The sequence below is a fragment of the Salmo trutta genome, chromosome 18, assembly GCF_901001165.1.
Source record: "Salmo trutta chromosome 18, fSalTru1.1, whole genome shotgun sequence".
In the NCBI taxonomy this organism is placed as follows: Eukaryota; Metazoa; Chordata; class Actinopteri; order Salmoniformes; family Salmonidae; genus Salmo; species Salmo trutta.
Window position 1 is genome coordinate 22847760 of NC_042974.1, and position 22800 is coordinate 22870559.

General features: G+C 42.4%; 1 protein-coding gene across 1 annotated transcript; it reads left to right on the top strand.

Annotated features, from left to right (window-relative positions):
- The first annotated feature begins 2198 nt into the window (after positions 1 to 2198).
- On the top strand, positions 2199 to 21961 carry spmip7 (sperm microtubule inner protein 7). The gene is made up of 8 exons (XM_029698036.1): positions 2199 to 2310; positions 2408 to 2484; positions 2720 to 2858; positions 3004 to 3071; positions 3194 to 3235; positions 3430 to 3537; positions 5435 to 5530; positions 21630 to 21961. Exons 1-8 carry the CDS (start codon positions 2206 to 2208, stop codon positions 21751 to 21753), a joined length of 759 nt encoding a protein of 252 aa, XP_029553896.1. The 5' UTR covers positions 2199 to 2205; the 3' UTR covers positions 21754 to 21961.
- The last annotated feature ends 839 nt before the right edge of the window (positions 21962 to 22800 follow it).

Consider the following 22800-nt stretch of genomic DNA (forward strand, 5'->3'; position numbering starts at 1 on the left):
TGAATAATTTGACCTCGGGAGTATTGGACATTGAACTTTTCAATATTATTCTATGCCAGGGCAAATATACTGTACTTGACACATACTACCTGACACATTCTACAAAAGGTATATTGACTTGGTAAATGGTTGTATTATTAATAAGGTTGGCCTATTCAGTTTTGTGAAAAGCCAGTGTCATTTGAGACACCCTTGAGTGAAGCACACCGTGCGAGACAAGCAGTGGGATTTTCACAGCACATAGTTATCAGAATAACTAATTAGGTTATTTTTAACCCAGCACTTTTAACATGTACAGCTCTTGAGATGTTTATGTTAGCTAAAGACAGCCTGACTAAAGATCATCCATCAACAGACGTCACCGTCATCACTATGACAGCGTAGATTAGAATGAATTACCGCTCAAGATCAGAGCATAAATAGGCCTTCATTTAGCCACAATGAACAATTGAGATTGAGATGACCATATAATTGTAAGATAGTATTTAATATGGAAGGGTTTCAATTTATTTGCACAAACATTTACTTTTGAAATTGAGATTTTAACAACCCAAGCATCTTCTAATGTTTGGGCACTGAAGCAGATTGTATGTGATGTATTTTGCTCCACTGCACATAACAAAACAGCCCTTTGCAGTCAGAACAGCAATATCACCAGATCAAGCAAATTACAAATGAACAATCCTTGTGTATCCAATGTACATACTGTATTTGTCTTTCTTCAACTGAAAAGTCAGCTCTTCCTTATAGTCATGTCATGACTGTCAGCACGATCTTTGTTTGAATTTTCAATGTGCAACTTTAATTTTCACACGGGATAGTTTACATGCAACAACTTCAAACGTATTATATTATTGTCACCATACTGGTTTTGTCCAAGAAAAACTATTTGGTAGTCTCACATATCCACTAGGCCTAAATTGTAGGTCTCTACAATTACTATTAGGATACTGAATTGTCATAGAAAGTGGATCTGTGTCTCCATCTAGTGATCATTTGCAGGTATTGCTGAAAATAATGCACACGTTAAATGAAACCAAAGAGAAGGCCCGCTGTGCAGTGCATACTTAAGTGGGTAAATGTATTTGTTATTATTTTGAATTTCCTCCAAATTACAGGGGAGCTCCATTCTGCAAATTCTCCTTGTAATATCCTCCCCTGTGTTAGATCATTTTTGCTCCACCACCACCACAAATGCACATAAAGTGTTTTATAGCTAAACGATATTACAATCTAAATACATGTAATCTTATTCTTATTTTCTCTCTCTGATTAAATCATTGATTTGCTTAAATCCTGGAAAGGGTGATCCTCTTTCCAAATCAGTAATTTGACCCAGCAGCCAACATAGCAGTCTCCAGGCAACAAGATACTCTGAAAGTCATACCTGCCTTGACTTCGTCATAGTTATCCAACAAAGGCTCTGTGACTCAAGCAATCGTGGGTTTAATTATTATTATTATTATTTTTTTTATCTTGGTCTGTCACTCGGTGTCCGATTAAACGATGGCTGAAGTGTGCGTTCCATCTGAGCCATCCTCTGCGGATTTGCATCGGGTCAGACTTCTGCAATCAAATGTAAACAGAGTTAGTGCAAGATGGATGCACAGGCAAATGAACTTGCCCTGCGAGAGAGGTCCGGAGGGAAGATATTACTTTAACAGTTTACTAGAACAACAGAGGAGTGCATTCTCGAAATTCAACCTACTGGCCCATCCACCTGCGGACAACGCGCCCCTGGCGCCTTTACGAGATGAGGTCTTGTTGATTGATCCGTGCTCTGGGCATCTAAGTGCGGGGGCTGAGGTGGATTTGGCAACTAAAGGAAGACCTCAATTTATAGATATCCCTTATATTCCGTCTGGGTTATGGGTCGCCCCCGGTTCCAGAGAAAGGCCATCAGTCAGGCCATGCGACCTGTCAGAAAACAAGGCATGGAACTCAAGGACAATGCCAGACGCAGCTCTTCGGGCCAGTTTTGGAGGTAAAAATCTAAGTTTAAAGTAACCTAGGCCTAATTATAAAGTCAAATGTCAAGTACACTTATAAGGCTAACAGTATAGCATAACACACATAAGCCGACCCAATTCTTTAGGCGAATTTATTTATTTTGGTTGTAAAGACTGTATGTATATAAATCCAACATTTCACTGTAGCCTACTTTGCCAAATAGGCTTGCAGATTCCCGCATTTTACTAGCCTGATATGTCGTCAAAAGGTTGGACAAGTCATTCGAAGGTGAAACCAGGGCCTCCCAAAATGCCATGTACCCTGAAATCCTTCAGTTTTTCCCCTGAAAGAGAGAACCTGGTATAACCCTTTTACGTTTGCACAATGATACATTTTCAACGGTTTCAAAGCAGTGAAGTGAAATCGTGTTGATTGTTTATGTGTTTGATTTTTGAAGGACGTCAGCCCCTCTGGCTCCAGTCAGTGGACAGAGAAGGCAGCACAACGTTATATCTACACTTCAGTGGCTCAGAGGTCAGGTGCCAACCAGGACCTTCACATTTTCTCTCAAACACATTGTGCAGCATAGTATAGTCACTGTGTTCCATTCTGATATGTATCATATGGTTTCTTTGACCTTGTGCATGATCAAGACATTGCAACCATAGCGTCCAGCTATATTCTAATTTGTGTACGCTTTAAAAAAAAAAAATCCCAAACACTGTAGGCCTAAGTGTGTCACGCTGCTTTGTAATATATTCACTTGCAGGGGCTATGAGGACGTCGGTTGGGACTCAAAATTACCGCGGCGCATGAAGCCCCCAGCAACCACCCTTGAGAAAATGGCGGACCCTGTGAATCAGCATTTCACCCAGAAGTGTTACCACAGCAAACCAGAGCTGTGGCAGGTGAGTGCGTGTCTGGAAAATACACAACACTGAAGTTCATTTAAATACTGTCCATCCCAGTTGAAATGAGAGGATTTGGTTTTAATGGGACACCCGAAACTAACAAATAATGCAGAATTAGTGCTGCCTCTAACTCTTCTCTAAGGCGATTGGAGCCCATTGGAACAGACACCAGCTTCGTGCTAGGAATGAAGTGTGGAAACCTATAACATTGTGAGTGTTTTGGCCTAGCCTTATTTCATGATGTGATAACAAGAATGGATTTTGCTAGATTGTCTTGTTGAAAAAAATGTGCCTGTTTCTTTGTTCTAAGATTCTTTCATTTTATTTCACAGCACCAGTCCCTGCCCAAACACCTGTCAAATTCCATTGTATGGGTAAGAAGTTCTAGCCTCTGTTTGTGCTCTTGCCAACTTTTTGGATTTTTCTATTTTTTATATCTCTTTTTCACATCAATTTGTTAGTTTGTAGGTTCATGTGTAGGCTAAAGCAGTGCCTCTAAGGAAGAGTGAAAATGTGTCTCTGAGTGTGACTGGACTTGCTTTTGTGTGTGTCCTCTATGTTATTGGAGTGGTGTGGTAGGTTCCATGAACATGGACAACATAGATAAGACAGGACATGACTTCTACCCCTTGACTATGCAGCGGACCACTTTGCCCCCATACACTCCCACGGCACAGTATGTATCTTCCTGATGTACATGATCATTATACCACACTGCACAGTATAAGGGAAAGGGGGATACCTAGTCAGTTGTCCAACTGAATGCATTCAACTGAAATGTGTCTTCTGCATTTAACCCCTCTGAATCAGAGCGGTGCAGCGGGCTGCCATAATCAACATCCAATTCTTTGGCACCCGGGGGTTAACTGCCTTGCTCAGGAGCAGAACAACAGATTTTTACATTGTCAGCTCAGGGATTCAATCCAGCAACCTTTCAGTTACTGGCCCAACAGTCTAACCACTAGGCTACCTTACACTACCTTGACTAATAATATACTAAGCATTATTGGTGGCATTGAAGATTCTAGTAAGACTGGAATCACACATTCAAATGTATTATCTGTTTGTTTGTAGTTTCATTCATTAAATTGTATTCTATTGGATATACACTACCGTTCAAAAGTTTGGGGTCACTTAGAAATATCCTTGTTTTGGAAAAAAAAACACATTTTTTGGTCCATCATAAATACAGTGTAGACATTGTAAATGTTGTAAATGACTATTGTAACTGAAAACGGCTGATTTTTATGGAATATCTACATAGGCGTACAGAGACCCATTATCCTGTGTTCTAACGGCACGTTGTGTTAGCTAATCCAAGTTTATAATTTTAAAAGACTAATTGATCATTAGAAAACACTTTTGCAATTACGTTAGCACAGCTGCAAACTGTTTTTCTGATTAAAGAAGCAATAAAGCTGGCCTTCTTAAGACTAGTTGAGTATCTGGGGCATCAGCATTTGTGGGTTCGATTACAGGCTCAAAGAGGCCCAGGTGCACAACTGAGCAAGAGGACAAGTACATTAGAGTGTCTAGTTTGAGAAACAGACGCCTCACAAGTCCTCAACTGGCAGCTTCATTAAATGGTACACACAAAACACCAGTCTCAATGTCAACAGTGAAGAGACGACTCCGGGATGCTGGCCTTCTAGGCAGAGTTCCTCTGTCCAGTGTCTGTGTTCTTTTGACCATCTTAATAATTTATTTGTATTGGCCAGTCTGAGATATGGCTTTTTCTTTGCAACTCTGCCTAGAAGGCCAGCATCCCAGACTCACCTCTTCACTGTTGACATTGAGACTGGTGTTTTGTGGGTACCATTTAATGAAGCTGCCAGTTGAGGACTTGTGAGGCGTCTGTTTCTCAAACTAGCCAATCTAATGTACTTGTCCTCTTGCTCAGTTGTGCACCAGGGCCTCCCACTCCTCTTTCTATTCTGGTTAGAGCCAGTTTGCACTTTTCTGTGAAGGGAGTAGTAAACAGCATTGTACGAGATCTTCAGTTTCTTGGCAATTTCTCGCATGGAATAGCCTTCATTTCTCAGAACAAGAATAGACTGACGAGTTTCAGAAGAAAGTACTTTGTTTCTGGCCATTTTGAGCCAGTAATCAAACCCACAAATGCTGATGCTCCAGATACTCAACTTGTCTGAAGAAGGCCAACATTTTTGCTTCTTTAATGAGAACAACAGTTTTCAGCTGTGCTAACATAATTGCAAAAGGGTTTTCTAATGATCAATTAGCCTTTTAAAATTATAAACTTGGATTAGCTAACACAACTTGCCATTGGAACACTGGATTGATGGTTGCTGATAATGGACGTCTGTACGCCTATGTAGATATTCCATAAAAAATTTGCCGTTTCCAGCTACATAGTCATTTACAACATTAACAATGTCTACACTGTATTTCTGATCAATTTGATGTTATTTTAATGGACAAAAAATGTGCTTTTTTTTCAAAAACAAGGACATTTTAAGTGACCCCAAACTTTTGAACGGCAGTGTACATACATTTTTTCCATTGTACAGTGCAATTTATGAATAATGTACAAATGTACAATATTTTTGTTCCAGCCGCCCCACCATCCCTGGCTATACCGGCAAGGCTCACTATGATGGTGCTCGGTCCTCTGGGTTCAGTCTGCCTCTTCTACCCAGCTCTGCCCCATGGTGAGTCCCTAGTACCCTACATGTAGTCATACACAGTGACTCATTACCATATTACATATATGTCAACCTCATTCAGCTGTGTGGGACATACAGTATGTGAAACAAGTGTATTCTTTCCCATTCACATTGGACAAGGATTACCACTATAATCCATTAGAGGGCATCCTAAACTCTCTAACAACATCTGCCTCAGGCTATGTCGGTAACTGTGAACCCCAAGGCATCCATGGGCTTGCCAGTGATTAGACTGACAATTCCTTGATAACAGAATTCATGTTTTTAGGAGTGTACACCCGGCTTGTGTGGGCCCCATGGTACCTTTATTTCACAAAGGAATGTTCTGTTTTGTCCTTGAGCGACGCTATATATACAAAAGTATGTGGACACCCCTTCAAATTAGTCAATTTGGCTCTTTCAGTCACACCCGTTGCTGACAGGTATATAAAATCGAGCACACAGCCATGCGATCTCCATAGACAAACATTGGCAGTAGAATGGCCTTACTGAAGAGCTCAGTGACTTTCAACGAACCACCATCATAGGATGCCCCCTTTCCATCAAGTCAGTTAATCAAGTTTGTGCCCCACTAGAGAGCTGCCCCAGTCAACTGTAAGTGCTTTTATTGTGAAGTGGAAATGTCTAGGAGCAACAATGGCACAGCTGTGAAGTGGTAGGCCACACAAGCTCACAGAACGGGACCGCTGTGTGCTGAAGCGTGCAGCACGTAAAAATCGTCTGTACTCGGTTGCAACACTTACTAGAGAATTCCAAACTGCCTCTGGAAGCAACATCAGCACAAGAACTGTTAGTCGGGAGCTTCATGAAATGGGTTTCTATGGCCAAGTAGCCACACACAAGCCTAAGATCACCATGCGCAATGACAAGCATTGGCTGGAGTGGTGTAAAGCTCGCCGCCATTGGACTCTGGAGCAGTGGAAACCCTTTCTCTGGAGTGATAAATCACGCTTCACCATTTGGCAGTCCAACTGACGAATCTGGGTTTGGCAGATGCCAGGAGAAAGCTACCTGCCTGAATGCATAGTGCCAACTGTAAAGTTTGGTGGAGGAGGAATAATAGTCTGGGGTTGTTTTTCATGGTTTGGGCTTGGCCTCTTAGTTCCAGTGAAGGAAAATCTACAGTATACAATAACATTCTAGGCGATTCTGTGCTTTCAACTTTGTGGCAACAGTTTGGGGAAGGCCCTTTCCTGTTTCAGCAATGCAATGCCCCGGTGTACAAAGCGAGGTCCATAAAAAAATGGTTTGTCGAGATCGGTGTGGAAGAACTTGACTAGCCAGCACAGAGCCCTGACCTCAACCCCATCGAAAACCTTTGGGATGAATTGGAATGCCGGCTGCGAGCCAGGCATAATCGCCCAACATCAGTGCCTGACCTCACTAATGCTCTTGTGGCTAAATGGAAGCAAGTCCCTGTAGCAATGTTCCAACATCTAGTGGAAATCTTTCCCAAAAGAGTGGAGGCTGTTATAGCAGCAAAGGGGGGTCCAACTCCATATTAATAACCATGGTTGTGGAATGAGATGTTCAATAAGCACATACTTTTAGTCATGTAGTGTATATCAGTTCAGAACCACAGCAGGTAGAAGAAAAATATGTTTTTATTTCAATAATAATCGTGCAAAAAAACAACAACATTTGAAACAACATACTTAAAATAAAAATAGAGTTATTTTGAACTGTGACATGATGGCTCAAAAAGCATATACTGTATTATTTAAAATGTAAAGGAGTTCTGAATACAATCTAAGCAGCTAGCTACCAATCAAATCACTTGGAAGTTTGGGGAATTAAAGCTGATCCACATGACTACTTGTTTATCAAATGGAGAATTTGTATTGGCTCAAGCTTTTCAAGTCCTGTCATACCATAGCAATTAGCACCAAGCAAAGAGTTTGGGTCTCAGTTATAAAAGTTTTCTAACGGTTCCCCCAGTAATGTTGCCCGAACACAATATGGATGTTTTGAGAATGTGTTTAGGATGATTTTTGTTAATGTGTCCCCAATATACCCATAGGAACCATGTTTCTTACATTAATGATTGTATGCAGTATGACAATATCCCATACTAACCGCAATATAATTACTCAGCTACACATTGTGGCTGAAGATTCAACTATTCAACTATTACTAAAATGAAAAGAAAGAAGTGCTTGTAGTTTCAAATTGAAAGTATTTATGTGGTTACATTTCATTTCACCAAGAAATCTAAATTCCGTGTAATAAGATGGTATCTGTGCGATGCCCATTTAAAACCTTTAGTTTTGAAATGAACCAAGGCCGCGTTCAAATCCTATCAGCAGTAGATCAACGTTATAGCGCGCTTTACATGTATAGCTCATTTCCGATTGAGCAGACGTATGCATCTTTTATCGTGAATGCGGTCTCTGTGAGCGTGGGAACATTGTCTTTAAAAGGTGCTATTGCCGTCAATGACGCAATAAGATTGAATCCCGGGCCTAAATGTTTCTGTTAAAAAGGACACTAAACTGAGGGCAAATTGCAATCTTCTAAGTACTGTGTATCCAGCCCCAGCTTTAGGATATGTCTGAGGAGGTTTTTTAAATCCTTGGGAGGCACAACTAGTAATCTCTTTCGAGCCCTAACATAACAAGGCAGATTGGTCCTACTGTAACGAGTGCGCAGAGAGTCAGGAAGCAAGTTCAGGGAGTGAGTGTTTTAATAAGTAAATGAAACAATAAACACGTAACACAAACCACGCGCCGACAATGAAACAGAATCAATAACGCCTGAGGAAGGAACCAAGAGGAGTGACAGATACAGGGAAGATATTCAAGGAAGTGATGGAGTCCAGGTGAGTGTCATGTGGCGCAGGTGAGCTTGACGATGGCGACAGGTGTGCGGGATAATCAGCAGCCTGATGACCTAGAGGTCAGAGAGGGAGTATAATCAGCAGCCTGATGACCTAGAGGTCAGAGAGGGAGTATAATCAGCAGCCTGATGACCTAGAGGTCAGAGAGGGAGGATAATCAGCAGCCTGGTGACCTAGAGGAAGGAGAGGGAGTATAATCAGCAGCCTGATGACCTAGAGGAAGGAGAGGGAGTATAATCAGCAGCCTGATGACCTAGAGGTCGGAGAGGGAGTATAATCAGCAGCCTGATGACCTAGAGGTCAGAGAGGGAGTATAATCAGCAGCCTGATGACCTAGAGGAAGGAGAGGGAGTATAATCAGCAGCCTGATGACCTAGAGGTCAGAGAGGGAGTATAATCAGCAGCCTGATGACCTAGAGGTCAGAGAGGGAGTATAATCAGCAGCCTGATGACCTAGAGGAAGGAGAGGGAGTATAATCAGCAGCCTGATGACCTAGAGGTCAGAGAGGGAGTATAATCAGCAGCCTGATAACCTAGAGGAAGGAGAGGGAGTATAATCAGCAGCCTGATGACCTAGAGGTCGGAGAGGGAGTATAATCAGCAGCCTGATGACCTAGAGGAAGGAGAGGGAGTATAATCAGCAGCCTGATGACCTAGAGGTCAGAGAGGGAGTATAATCAGCAGCCTGATGACCTAGAGGAAGGAGAGGGAGTATAATCAGCAGCCTGATAACCTAGAGGTCAGAGAGGGAGTATAATCAGCAGCCTGGTGACCTAGAGGTCGGAGAGGGAGTATAATCAGCAGCCTGATGACCTAGAGGTCAGAGAGGGAGGATAATCAGCAGCCTGATGACCTAGAGGTCAGAGAGGGAGTATAATCATCAGCCTGGTGACCTAGAGGAAGGAGAGGGAGAATAATCAGCAGCCTGATGACCTAGAGGTCAGAGAGGGAGTATAATCAGCAGCCTGATGACCTAGAGGTCAGAGAGGGAGTATAATCAGCAGCCTGATGACCTAGAGGCAGGAGAGGGAGTATAATCAGCAGCCTGATGACCTAGAGGAAGGAGAGGGAGTATAATCAGCAGCCTGATGACCTAGAGGAAGGAGAGGGAGGATAATCAGCAGCCTGATGACCTAGAGGCAGGAGACGGAGTATAATCAGCAGCCTGATGACCTAGAGGAAGGAGAGGGAGGATAATCAGCAGCCTGATGACCTAGAGGAAGGAGAGGGAGGATAATCAGCAGCCTGATGACCTAGAGGAAGGAGAGGGAGTATAATCAGCAGCCTGATGACCTAGAGGAAGGAGAGGGAGTATAATCAGCAGCCTGATGACCTAGAGGTCAGAGAGGGAGTATAATCAGCAGCCTGATGACCTAGAGGTCGGAGAGGGAGTATAATCAGCAGCCTGATGACCTAGAGGTCGGAGAGGGAGTATAATCAGCAGCCTGATGACCTAGAGGTCGGAGAGGGAGTATAATCAGCAGCCTGATGACCTAGAGGTCGGAGAGGGAGTATAATCAGCAGCCTGATGACCTAGAGGAAGGAGAGGGAGTATAATCAGCAGCCTGATGACCTAAAGGAAGGAGAGGGAGTATAATCAGCAGCCTGATGACCTAGAGGAAGGAGAGGGAGGATAATCAGCAGCCTGATGACCTAGAGGAAGGAGAGGGAGGATAATCAGCAGCCTGATGACCTAGAGGAAGGAGAGGAAGGATAATCAGCAGCCTGATGACCTAGAGGTCAGAGGGAGTATAATCAGCAGCCTGATGACCTAGAGGTCGGAGAGGGAGGATAATCAGCAGCCTGATGACCTAGAGGTCGGAGAGGGAGGATAATCAGCAGCCTGATGACCTAGAGGTCGGAGAGGGAGTATAATCAGCAGCCTGATGACCTAGAGGTCAGAGAGGGAGTATAATCAGCAGCCTGATGACCTAGAGGTCGGAGAGGGAGGATAATCAGCAGCCTGATGACCTAGAGGTCAGAGAGGGAGTATAATCAGCAGCCTGATGACCTAGAGGCAGGAGAGGGAGTATAATCAGCAGCCTGATGACCTAGAGGAAGGAGAGGGAGTATAATCAGCAGCCTGATGACCTAGAGGTCAGAGAGGGAGTATAATCAGCAGCCTGATGACCTAGAGGCAGGAGAGGGAGTATAATCAGCAGCCTGATGTCAGAGAGGGAGTGTAATCAGCAGCCTGATGACCTAGAGGTCAGAGAGGGAGTATAATCAGCAGCCTGATGACCTAGAGGTCAGAGAGGGAGTGTAATCAGCAGCCTGATGACCTAGAGGTCAGAGAGGGAGTATAATCAGCAGCCTGATGACCTAGAGGTCAGAGAGGGAGTGTAATCAGCAGCCTGATGACCTAGAGGTCAGAGAGGGAGTATAATCAGCAGCCTGATGACCTAGAGGTCAGAGAGGGAGTATAATCAGCAGCCTGATGACCTAGAGGAAGGAGAGGGAGTATAATCAGCAGCCTGATGACCTAGAGGTCAGAGAGGGAGTGTAATCAGCAGCCTGATGAGCTAGAGGTCAGAGAGGGAGTATAATCAGCAGCCTGATGACCTAGAGGATGGAGAAGGAGGATAATCAGCAGCCTGATGACCTAGAGGAAGGAGAGGGAGTATAATCAGCAGCCTGATGACCTAGAGGCCGGAGAGGGAGTATAATCAGCAGCCTGATGACCTAGAGGCCGGAGAGGGAGTATAATCAGCAGCCTGATGACCTAGAGGTCAGAGAGGGAGTATAATCAGCAGCCTGATGACCTAGAGGAAGGAGAGGGAGAATAATCAGCAGCCTGATGACCTAGAGGTCGGAGAGGGAGTATAATCAGCAGCCTGATGACCTAGAGGAAGGAGAGGGAGTATAATCAGCAGCCTGATGACCTAGAGGTCAGAGAGGGAGTGTAATCAGCAGCCTGATGACCTACAGGTCGGAGAGGGACTATAATCAGCAGCCTGATAACCTAGAGGTCAGAGAGGGAGTGTAATCAGCAGCCTGATGACCTAGAGGAAGGAGAGGGAGTATACGTGACACCTACAGCTGTTTAAATGTACAAAAATGTATCTGAAATGTAACCGTTCACATCAACAACTGTTATTTTTTTAAACTGTTGTTTTATATAATTTTTTTATGTAAATACAAGAAAGATATGCGCCCCTTCTATGACATAAAAGTGTATCTAAAATGCAGCCGTAGCTGCCATAGGCCTACACATAATTTGCGCCTACCAACACGCACAGATCAGCTCGACAGAATGAGCACCACTAGGCTGTCAAAGATTCTGACAGGCTTCATAGCTTAAACTTGAATCATTACAACTATAGGCTACGTATCTGTTGAATTTGTGACACTACGCAACGAGCGTAACCTACAGCCGCCACTTCTCCAGGTGTGCAATATTTTCCGTGGGAGAGTTTCAGAGAAGCAAACTAAATTAAACTTAGTGCGTATTCTATATTCATAGCCAATTTGTCATTTCCTACATGACAGTAGCCTATTTGAATCTGCCGTGAATAACAGTAAATGCCCATTCACATTCAGAAAGCAACACACACACACACACACACTAATGCAAGAGAGCAGGGAGGTTTCGAAAAAGTAGGCTGTGTGTCGTTTCATAGTATTGACATCACTGTTACAGTAGCCTATCACACAATGACTGTGTGTAATGAAAATGAATGACAACAGAGTGAACGTTTGCCTACTTCTTTGAGTAGGCTAGACCCAGTAATGGTCCTGTACTACTACGACATACAAAATGTACAAAAATGTAGGCCTATCTGAAATGCAGCCATATACACAAACATTTTCATTTTGCCGCAAGAAAGCGCACAATGTTGAAGAGAAGCCCCACGAAGACTCGTATGCCAAGATGCTCTCATTAAACAGCACACACCATAACCATCGATTTAGGACCATGGACAGAAGGCTACCGCCAGTCAGCGTCTGCCAATTTCAGCACCACCGCAGTGGACAGCCAGGACAGTAGGAGGACCGCGCCAGGGCTCACCTCAGAGCACAACAAGAGGCTACATTGGTCATTGTCCCTATACCCATAAAATAACGCAAAGCTGAGCATGTTAAAGCTCACTGAACCCTACAATGAAGCAATTAGGGTTGCAAAACGTTGGTCATTTACCAAAGTTACCAAATATACACATTAAGAACACCTGCTGTTTCCATGACAAAGACTGACCAGGTGAATCCAGGTGAAAGCTATGATCCCTTATTGATGTCACTTGTTAAATCCACTTCAATCAGTGTAGGTGAAGGGGAGGAGACATGTTAAAGGATTTTTAAGTCGCGTGACAATTGAGACATGGATTGTGTATGTGTGCCATTCAGCCCTACGGGGTATGGTAGAAGGCTCCAGGTGCAGCACTTTGAGTGTGTCAAGAACTGCAATGCTGCTGGGCTTTTCACGCTCAGCAATTTCCTGTATGTATCAAGAATGGTCCACTACCCAAAGGACTTCCAGCCAACTGTGGGAAGCATTGGAATCTACATCGGTCAGCATCCCTTTGGAACTCTTTCGACACCTTCTAGAGTTCATGCCCCAACAAATTGAGGCTGTTCTGAAAGCAAAAGGGGGTGCAACTCAATATTAAGAAGGTGTTCCTAATGTTTTGCAATGTATATAAATTCCCATAGATTTCTATAGTAACCTGTTAATTACCAGTGTTTCCAAGAATTCCTGTAACTTTGGTCAATTAATGGGAGTTTTGCAACCCTACGATTGAAACATTTCCAAAATCTAAGTGGGTCCCACAGACAGACAGGCAGACAGACATCTCTCTCCCCCTGTCTTTCTCTACCTCTTCTTTATTCCCCCTTCTCATCTTTCGCCCTTCTTTCACCTCCTCCACCCTCTATCTTTCTCTCTTCCTCTCTCTCCCCTCCCTTCGGCTCTCTCCCTCACCCCTTTACCTCTCTCATCTCCCTCCCCCTCCCTCCTTTAACCTATTCTCTCTCTCCCCTCCCTTTAATATGTCCCCCCCTCCTTCCTTTACACTTTACACTTCCTTTACACTTCTCTCTCTCTCTCTCTCTCTCTCTCTCTCTCTCTCTCTCTCTCTCTCTCTCTCTCTCTCTCCAATTTACCCATTGCAGCTTTATCACCAACTTGTTTGCCTTAAATGCAATGTATTGACTTATGTGTCAACTACCTTGATGCATATCTATGTATCAATATGCTTGACACATATCTTTTTGCATTGAACGCAATGTATTAACTAATGCGTCATGACTCATGATACATCTATTTTTGTCAATGCGGCACAGACTGATGCTTATCAATGACATTGTGTGTCGCAGACCAGTGAAGTAAGGACTGTAACTTCAGGCGAACTCCATGTGAAGTTTTGTTTCCCATGTTTCCGTTAGATCCACGTCATCCTAATGCTTGTCAGCTTTTGTGTCGCATTTGGAAAAAAACGGTTGGTGGCTAGCACATGACAGTGTCACCTAAAAGACTTAACAGCGACAGTTGTGACACAGGAAAAACAATGGTTGACATTGGCACAGAGGGAGCAGAACCACGCAAAGAAAAGAAAAATCAGGAAGAAAGAAGCATTCATCATACTGCCAGTCTTATAACTATAATAATACATGCCATTTAGCAGATGCTTTTATCCAAAGCTACTTAGTCTTTTAAATATTTAAGTGTTTGCGTACTTACTTATACAAACTTTCATCCTTATTTCATAATGACCAAAATACAGTACACACTGCTACTTCTTTGTATGTTGAAGTCAATATGAAACCCAGATAGATGAGCTAAAACTGTACTCAACTTACAAAAGAAGAAGACCACAAATAATGATTTGAATTGGATCGAATGGAACATGTATTGCATACTATAGTCTACAATAACAAATAAGCAGAGGAAAACCATCCCCCAAAGTCAGGGAGTCTTGTGTGTCTGTTGTCCAGGACGTAAAAACCTGTTTCCTAGTTGGGCCCCAGTTGAGCGAATTTTACTGGCTTTTGGAGCAGCTCTCTCCAGATGGTTGAATCCAAAGCAGCTCGTGGTAATGGTGGTTTTTCACAACCCAGGTCCATTTTCCTGGTGCCCGACACCCTGTGAGATCTGTTTCCTCTACTGATTAAGCTGGCCTCCCATCTTTTTTTCCAAAAAACAAAACAAAAGACATGTTCTCGGATTGATTGATTATCACCGCCAACATTCAGAGGCCTCTGGACTCTGGCTTATACTGTCTTTCTGATGTGCCTTTTCCCTCCAATTATTGTTACAATCGCTTACAAGCATTTTTTTGGAACAGTGTTGTCAATTCTCAAAACAGTGTACTTAAGACACAGAACTCCGTGGTCGTTTGCAAAACAGTAAATACATTTTGAAAATATATTTGCCTTCTCAAAGCATAAATACATTAATCAAAACTATATGATAAAGCGCAAAGAGTAGAACTAAAGAGTAGAACCAACTCACCTGCTTTTACACTATGATTTGACTATTTTGCAATATTCAAACAGGAGTTCAGTTCACATAACAGGGTTGACCTTAAACCTGAGGGACAAATGTAAATAAATCACATGAAATAAGTTTAAATCTTTAGAAATACTTTCCCAAAGGAAGAAAATAACTCAGACTTTACGATGGGGATTTACAGAGAAAACAAATCATTTATTTGAAAGAAAACACAATGCTAATGGACATTTTTAACACGGATCCAACTGTTAAATGTAGTGTTTTATAAAAATGCACAAACATAATGTTTGAAGGACATAAAAGGCACTCTATTCGTGGAACGACCCACTAAAGAGGTAAAGCTTTCTGATCCCTATGTCCAGTGTCAGTGTGCAGCGGGTAGGACGGAGTCAGGCGCAGGACACAGAACTGAGTAAAAAAACGTACTTTACTCGAATAAACCACAAAATAATTCCACGCAGGGAAAATATTCCAGCTCATAGAAATAGCGAACACTTAACAACGAACAAACCCGCACAAAACCATGTGGGAACCAGAGGGTTAAATAGGGAATAAATCATAATGTAATTGAAACCAGGTGTGTACAATCAAGACAAAACAAATGGACAATGAAACGTAGATCGGCGGTGGCTAGAAAACCGGTGACGTCGACCGCCGAACGCCGCCTGAACAAGGGGAGGCACCAGCTTCGGCGGAAGTCGTGACACCCTACAGTGACTGGGAATATAACATAAGCAGCCATATGCATGGTCAATCAATTAATCAAATTAATTTGATTCAATGCAATTTCATCTTTGTAGACTGCAACCATCACATAATTGTTCACTAACCCCCCCCCACACACACACAAAGCACAAATTCATGCTGCTAATAAGCTGATTACAACTTCCTCGTCTTCTTAAATTACGTTTGCCTCCGCAGTTTACCACACACAAAAACTTTGGAACAAGCTGACCAGGCCCTGTCAAACTCCCAGTGGTTGTGGTGTTGGGCCTTGTGGAGGCTTTGTGGCCGCTTGTCTGCTTCTATCCATCTGCTTCTATTCGTCTACTTCTAATTTGACATTTCTTCATTGCTGGTTCTGTTGTGTTTGGTGGCCAGCTGGCTGTGGCTATCATGGTGGCATTCGGTTTTGATGTGGCACTGTTAGCGCGTAAATCTGGAGCTTGGGTTGGTGGCAAGTGCAGGAGGAGAAAGAGACAAAGGTGGGTCCATGCCTCATTATAAAGGGACCCAGGCAGGTGCACCCGTGAGGGCAATCAGAGACAACCAAACCGGGGTTGAGTTCAGTATTACAGAATGGTGGGCAACGTTGAATGTAACGGAAACGGTACTGTGCTGAATGACTAGTTGAAAAATGTGATTATGGTGACCCAGAGGGCAGTTACCATATAGTGTGCTGCACAAGTTTTGCGATTTCAGATGGTCACACCCATATTGATCAGGTCAGACCTCGCCACAGCCACCAAACATGAGCAAACATACCTCAAAGGCTGTTGAAGAACGGTGCACACAGTTTTGGAGAAACGTGTTGTTTAGTACAAGCTATCACGCAACATAGCAAACATTGAAGCGAACTGAAAGCAGCCCAGAGTTGGCCTCACACACAAAGGGTTGGGTTAACAGCATGAACTTGACACATCGTATACAAATCATAATAGCTCCTTTTCCCACATATGACATAAAATCCTTGAACGTTTCCAAGGTTCCGGTAGTTTACTGGTACATTTCTAAAGTTACTGTTAATATTCCCTCCCTTTGCAACCCTAAGAGCAATCAAATGGAACCTAATGTAACTATCACTCAATCCTTCTTTACTCTCCCTAAGTGGCAGCCATGATTCAAGTTGAAGTTGTTGGACATAAGGAGGCTTTTATAATAGGGACCTTGTAGCAGTCAAAGTAGATTTACTAAATATACACAAACATCAGCCCAAAAGAAATACCCTCTGTATCTTAACCTGTCCTATCTGCACAGAAATGGGTAGAGGGCAAGACTGCGCAGACTGTGTAGTCTTGACTCAGAACGCTTGAAAAAAACAAGTTGAATCTGCCTAATAGGACCTCAAAAGCCTTGTTCACACTGTAGGCCTTAATGCTCAAATCGGTTTTGTTTTTTCAAATCCAGTTTTGGAATTCTGACTGTCCAAACAGCAAGTTACAAGTGATCAAATCGTATTTGTGTGTTTAGACTGTAGTCATTTGCTGACATGGCTATGCTACTTGTCATGGTAATGGCCGGTGTGTGTCCAGTTGCATAGGCTGATTGGTGGTGGTGCTTGTGCTTCCTCCTACTCAGAACCTGCTGTGTAGCAAGCTTTGGTTACAACCATGCCTGCCATGGAAGTCTCCCAGTTGCTTTGAACGTTCGAAATCATAGTGTAAGAACACTTTTAAAGCCTTAAAGGATAAGTCCTTTTTGGCTAGCCACAGCAGTCAACTAGCTAGATAGGTAGCTGTTTAGCTTGCTAGCACATTCACTCATTTGTTTGTAAACAGTTAGCAAGGTAGTTAGCTACCACATGTTCTTTTCAAACTGTCAACAGACTACAGGTAAATGCCAACATATTGTCTTAATAGGGCGTTGGGCCACCACAAGCCGCCAGAACAGCTTCATTGCGCATTGGCATAGATTCTACTGTCTGGAACTCAATCGGAGAAAAGTGACACCATTCTTCCCAGGAAATTCCATAATTTGGTGTTTTGTTACTGTTGGTGGAAAACGATATCTCAGGCACCGCTCCGCAATCTCGCATTTAATTGGGTTGAATCTGGTGACTTAGACGGCCTTGGCATATAGTGAAACATCAGTAAGTTGAGCAGTCTTCGCCACTGAAGCTCCTGCCAAATGTGCCCCAACAATCACACCAGTCACTGAGATCTCTTCTTCTAGCCATGGTAGCCAAAATAATGGGAAACTAGGCCTGCCCAGCATTTTTATTCATAACCCTCAGCATGCTTTCAATATACTTTGTATCCCTCATTTACTCAAGTGTTTCCTTTATTTGGGCAGTTAGCTGTTGCTACCAAGATATGTCAAATAACAGTCTAAAAACCACTTGAGAGGCAAAGAAATCTGATTTGACCATGCAGACACAAGTCGCATGGCTGGTATTCAGATTTGTATCTAATTTCAAACCACCTACGAAGGTGGTTTGAAATGTGGCTTGAAGTATCTGATTCCTTGTGCTTTTTGGCGGTTCAGATTGAAGGAAAAAGATAAGATTAGAATCGGATATACAAAAAATTGGATTTGAGTCACTTCAAACTGCTAGTGTGAACAAGGCCGGTACGTACTGTATATTCACTTGGCACCTACCAGGACCATACAATTACACAATTGGCAATTGAAGAGTTTGTTTCCAAAATGTTATATACACCAATTTTTCACATTTGTGTTTTTTCATCAGAAATAATTGCTTATGGGTACCTTCATGTGTGTATAAAATATTACTGTTCTCAGATTTTTTATTCATAGATGTTAGATGTGTATGAAAATGTTATTTTTTTTGCAAAATTTAATATATCCATTGTTTAGCTGAAATTGAATGTTCGTATGCTGTATATTTTACTGTGTTATGTGGTTGTCTCACCTAGCTATCTAAAGAAGAATGCACTTACTGTGTGTCACTCTAGATAACAGCATCTGCTAAATTACCAAAATGTACATGTTTTACATATACAGATGTTATACATATACACATGTTTTACATATACAGATGTTATACATATACACATGTTTTACATATACAGATGTTATACATATACACATGTTTTACATATACAGTCCATTCGGAAAGTATTCAGACCCTTCACTTTTTCCACGTTTTGTTACGTTACAGCCTTACTGAAAAATGTATTAAATACATTTCTTTCCTCATCAATCTACACACAATACCCCATAATGACAAAGCAAAAACAGTTTTTTAGAAATACCTTATTTACATAACTATTCAGACCCTTTTTGCTGTGAGACTCGAAATTGACCTCAAGTGCATCCTGTTTCCATTGATCATCCTTGAGATGTTTCTACAACTTGATTGGAGTTCACCTGTGGTAAATTCAATTGATTGGACATGCATGTCAGAGCAAAAACCAAGCCATGAGGTCGAAGGAATTGTCCGTAGAGCTCCAAGACAGGATTGTGGCATTCTTAAATGGAAGAAGTTTGGAACCACCAAGACTTCCTAGAGCTGGCTGCCCAGCCAAACTGAGCATTCGGGGGAGAAGGGCCTTGGTCAGGGAGGTGACCAAGAACCCGATGGTTACTCTGACAGAGCTTCAGAGTTCCTCTGTGGAGATGGGAGAACCTTCTAGAAGGACAACCATCTCTGCAGCACTCCACCAATCAGGCCTTTATGGTAGAGTGGCCAGACGGAAGCCACTCCTCAGTAAACGGCACATGACAGCCCTCTTAGAGTTTGCCAAAAGGCACTTAAAGGACTCTCAGAACATTAGAAACAAGATTCTCTGGTCTGATGAAACCAAGATTGAACTCTTTAGCCTGAATGCCAAGCGTCATGTCTGGAGGAAACCATGCACCGCTCATCACCTGGCCAATACCATCCCTTCGGTGAAGCATGGTGGTGGCAGCATCATGCTGTGGGGATGTTTTTCAGTGGCAGGGACTGGGAGACTAGTCAGGATCAAGGGAAAGATGAACAGAGCAAAGTACAGAGAGATCCTTGATGAAACATGCTCCAGGGCGCTCAGGACCTTAGACTGGGCGAAGGTTCACCTTCCAACAGTACAACGACCCTAAGCACACAGCCAAGACAACGCAGGAGTGGCTTCGGGACAAGTCTCTGAATGCCGTTGAGTAGCCAAGCCAGAGCCCGGACTTAAACCCGATCTAACATCTCTGGAGACCTGAAAATATCTGTGCAGTGATGCTCCCCATCCAAACTGACAGAGCTTGAGAGGATCTGCAGAGAAGAATGGGAGAAACTCCCCAAATACAGGTGTGCAAGCTGGTAGCGTCGTACCCAAGAAGACTCTAGGCTGCCAAAGATGCTTCAACAAAGTACTGAATAAAGGGTCTGAATACTTATCTAAATGTGATATTTCCGTTTTCTATTTTAAATACATTTGCAAAAATTCTAAAAACCTGTGTTTGCTTTGTCATTATGGGGTATTGTGTGTAGATTGATGAGCAACATAGTTTTTTGGAATACATTTTAGAATAAGGCTGTAACGTAACAAAATGTGGAAAAAGTGAAGAGGTCTGAATACTGTCTGAACGCACTTATTACTCATATTATACATTTTTTTAAATATTGATTTCACTAATGTAAAATTTGTACAGTTCTTTATTAAAAATGTAGTTATTTGTTACATTTGACTGTGTAAAACCTAGCAGTGCTTCTTATTTCTCTGAGAATGAGGCGGGTATATACATTTTTGCAGAAAGAAAGCATGATTTTTTTGTCCCTCTGAAATGAAACCATCAAGTGATAGATTTTAAACAAATACATGTCTGTCATTGAACAACCCCATGCCATGATTAGATAGTGAAAAAACACACCAATCTCTTTCATAACTTCTTTAAACAATAAAAGCTAATTTACCAACATTTCTGAAAATGGATATACAGTATACCATTTTGTAATGAAGCTCTTCAATTACAACCAATGAACTGGTTCTACAACGTAAAGGCAATTTCCACATCCCTTGTTACATTTGTAAATGTGTCTAAATCAGACTTAATCTTAATATTTCATCATCATTCATAATTGAACACAATTTAATGTACATCACAGTAAACTCATTCAAATTAGTGTCCTCGCAGGAAGGGAGCTCGCCCAAAGACTAACAGCAAACAAGCACATTTTCAGAAAATAAAATGATCTTATTCCTCAAGAGTCTTCTGAATGTTCATGTGCACTATAAACACACTCAGAGGAGAGGAAATGATAGGCCTAAATGAAAATGTAACTACAGGGCCTATAGGGCCTCCTTATATTTCCTTCCTACCAAACATGAAACAGAAATGTCTAAATGTTGCAATAAACGGTAAGGAAATGGAATGATGAAACGCTAGCAACTATTGTATGCATTTTAACTTGGGAAGGAAACATAAAAAAAATGTCAATGCGGAAACAAAGTTCTCTCGTTTGGTGGGGGTTTGAAGAGTGCACAGGTGGAGAGACAAGCCTAGTGCGTCTTCACCACAAGGCTGCTCTGTGACATAAACTCAAGAGTGACAGGGAATGAAAATACGATGAACCCTTCAATGAGTGGCCTGGGAATATAACCTAATTGATGTTCAAGGACATCTGACCTCCTTGCCTTTGCCCCTCTTCACCTTGCCTTTACCTCTCCTGCCTTGTCGTTTTTTCATTAATATGGCTTTTTTCTCCTGAACCATTTGGTCTATCCACTGGAAACTCAAGAACAATATAGGCACATACAGTATATAAAGAATCAGATTTTTTTTATGTAAAAAAATATATAATTCAAGTATACATTTCCATAGATTTTGAAAATAAACTGTTAATTACCATCGTTTCTGAAAATTACCAGGAGTTTTGCAACCCTACCGTTGAAACATTTCCAAAATGAAAGTGGGTAAGTTAAATGCCGGGCCAATGTTTGTAAAGTGAGGACTGTAGCTTTAGGTGAGATCCATATAAAAAAAATCCCATTCATCATAACGTATTATCTCTTTAATTGTGCACATTTTTTCATGATTTTTTTGTATGGTCAGAGAGAGTTATATTCACAGTTAAGTATGTGTTAGAATTCTGCTTTTAATATTATTTATGCTCCAACTAACTGCCTCAGTGTTGATGTGTTTCACAGGACCAATCAGGGTTTATGGAATCCTCCCGCTTATGCTCGCACTGCACCTCTGTCCAGAATGGTGACCACTGTGCCTCCACAAAACCCATTCCTACACTCCAAGCGACCCGTTTTTCCTATTTAATGCCTCTTCAAGAACACATGAGAAATATTAAACAAAGCGTATGAGAAACTTTGGAAGGTGTAGTCGTCCATTTTATACCATCCAATCTGTGTGTGTGAATAGATCTATAATGATGTGATGTCAATGACTGATTCCGGCTGAGTTGGAGAATAATGAAAGGCCTCATTAGCATAATTCCCCTGATTTAGATGAGTGGTTTTGTGACTTCAGGGCTGTGAGCTTTTTGTTATCATTGTCCTCTCCAGCCTGCGTGTGTGTGTGTGCGTGCGTGCATGTGTGTGTGAAGGTACAGTTGTTTAGCTGTCGGGAAGAGGCGTCCAGAGAATCCGGCCACGCAGCCACTGCGAATAAGAAAACAGTGAGAGCACTAACCAAGACCCAGTTCTTTAGGAAGGCTGCAGTGAATTAGAAATGTGTATGTGTGTGTAGTCAATGTAAATATCCCCATAAGTGGTCTATTTTACTGTAGGTATATCATGCAGGTATAACACTTATTGAGTAATACAAATCTAGACGGGTCATTCTTTAAGTGAATGCTTAGATCTGCAGTAAGGTGAATAAAAGACAGAGTGCTGTTACAGGTTCATCTGTTGACAGGAAACTGGGGTGTGCTGCTTTCCTGTCTCTTGTCCATCATCTAATATGTGTTTGTGCGTTTGAAAATTGTCTCGCCAGAGAAGTTCGATCGGGTTCAAGTCCGGGCTCTGGCTTGGCCGCTCAAGGACATTCAAAGACTTGTCCCGAAGCCACTCCTGCATTGTCTTGGCTGTGTGCTTAGGGTTGTTGTCCTGTTGGAAGGTGAACCTTCGCCCCAGTCTGAGGTCCTGAGCGCCCTGGAGCATGTTTCATCAAGGATTTCTCGGTGCTTTGCTCTGTTCATCTTTCCCTCGATCCTGACTAGTCTCTCAGTCCCTGCCGCTGAAAAACATCTCCACAGCATGATGCTGCCACCACCATGCTTCACTGTAGGTGAACACCAGGTTTCCTCCAAATGTGATGCTTGGCATTGAGGCCAAAGAGTTCAATCTTGGTTTCATCAGACCATAG

What these genes read in the sequence shown, in the direction of transcription:
- spmip7 (XM_029698036.1), top strand. Translation starts at nt 2,206, where the DNA reads ATGTCGTCAAAAGGTTGGACAAGTCATTCGAAGGTGAAACCAGGGCCT. An exon ending in CCCCTGAAAGAGAGAACCTG is followed by an intron (nt 2,311 to 2,407) that starts GTATAACCCTTT and finishes TGATTTTTGAAG; the next exon opens with GACGTCAGCCCCTCTGGCTC. An exon ending in CCATACACTCCCACGGCACA is followed by an intron (nt 3,538 to 5,434) that starts GTATGTATCTTC and finishes TTTTTGTTCCAG; the next exon opens with CCGCCCCACCATCCCTGGCT.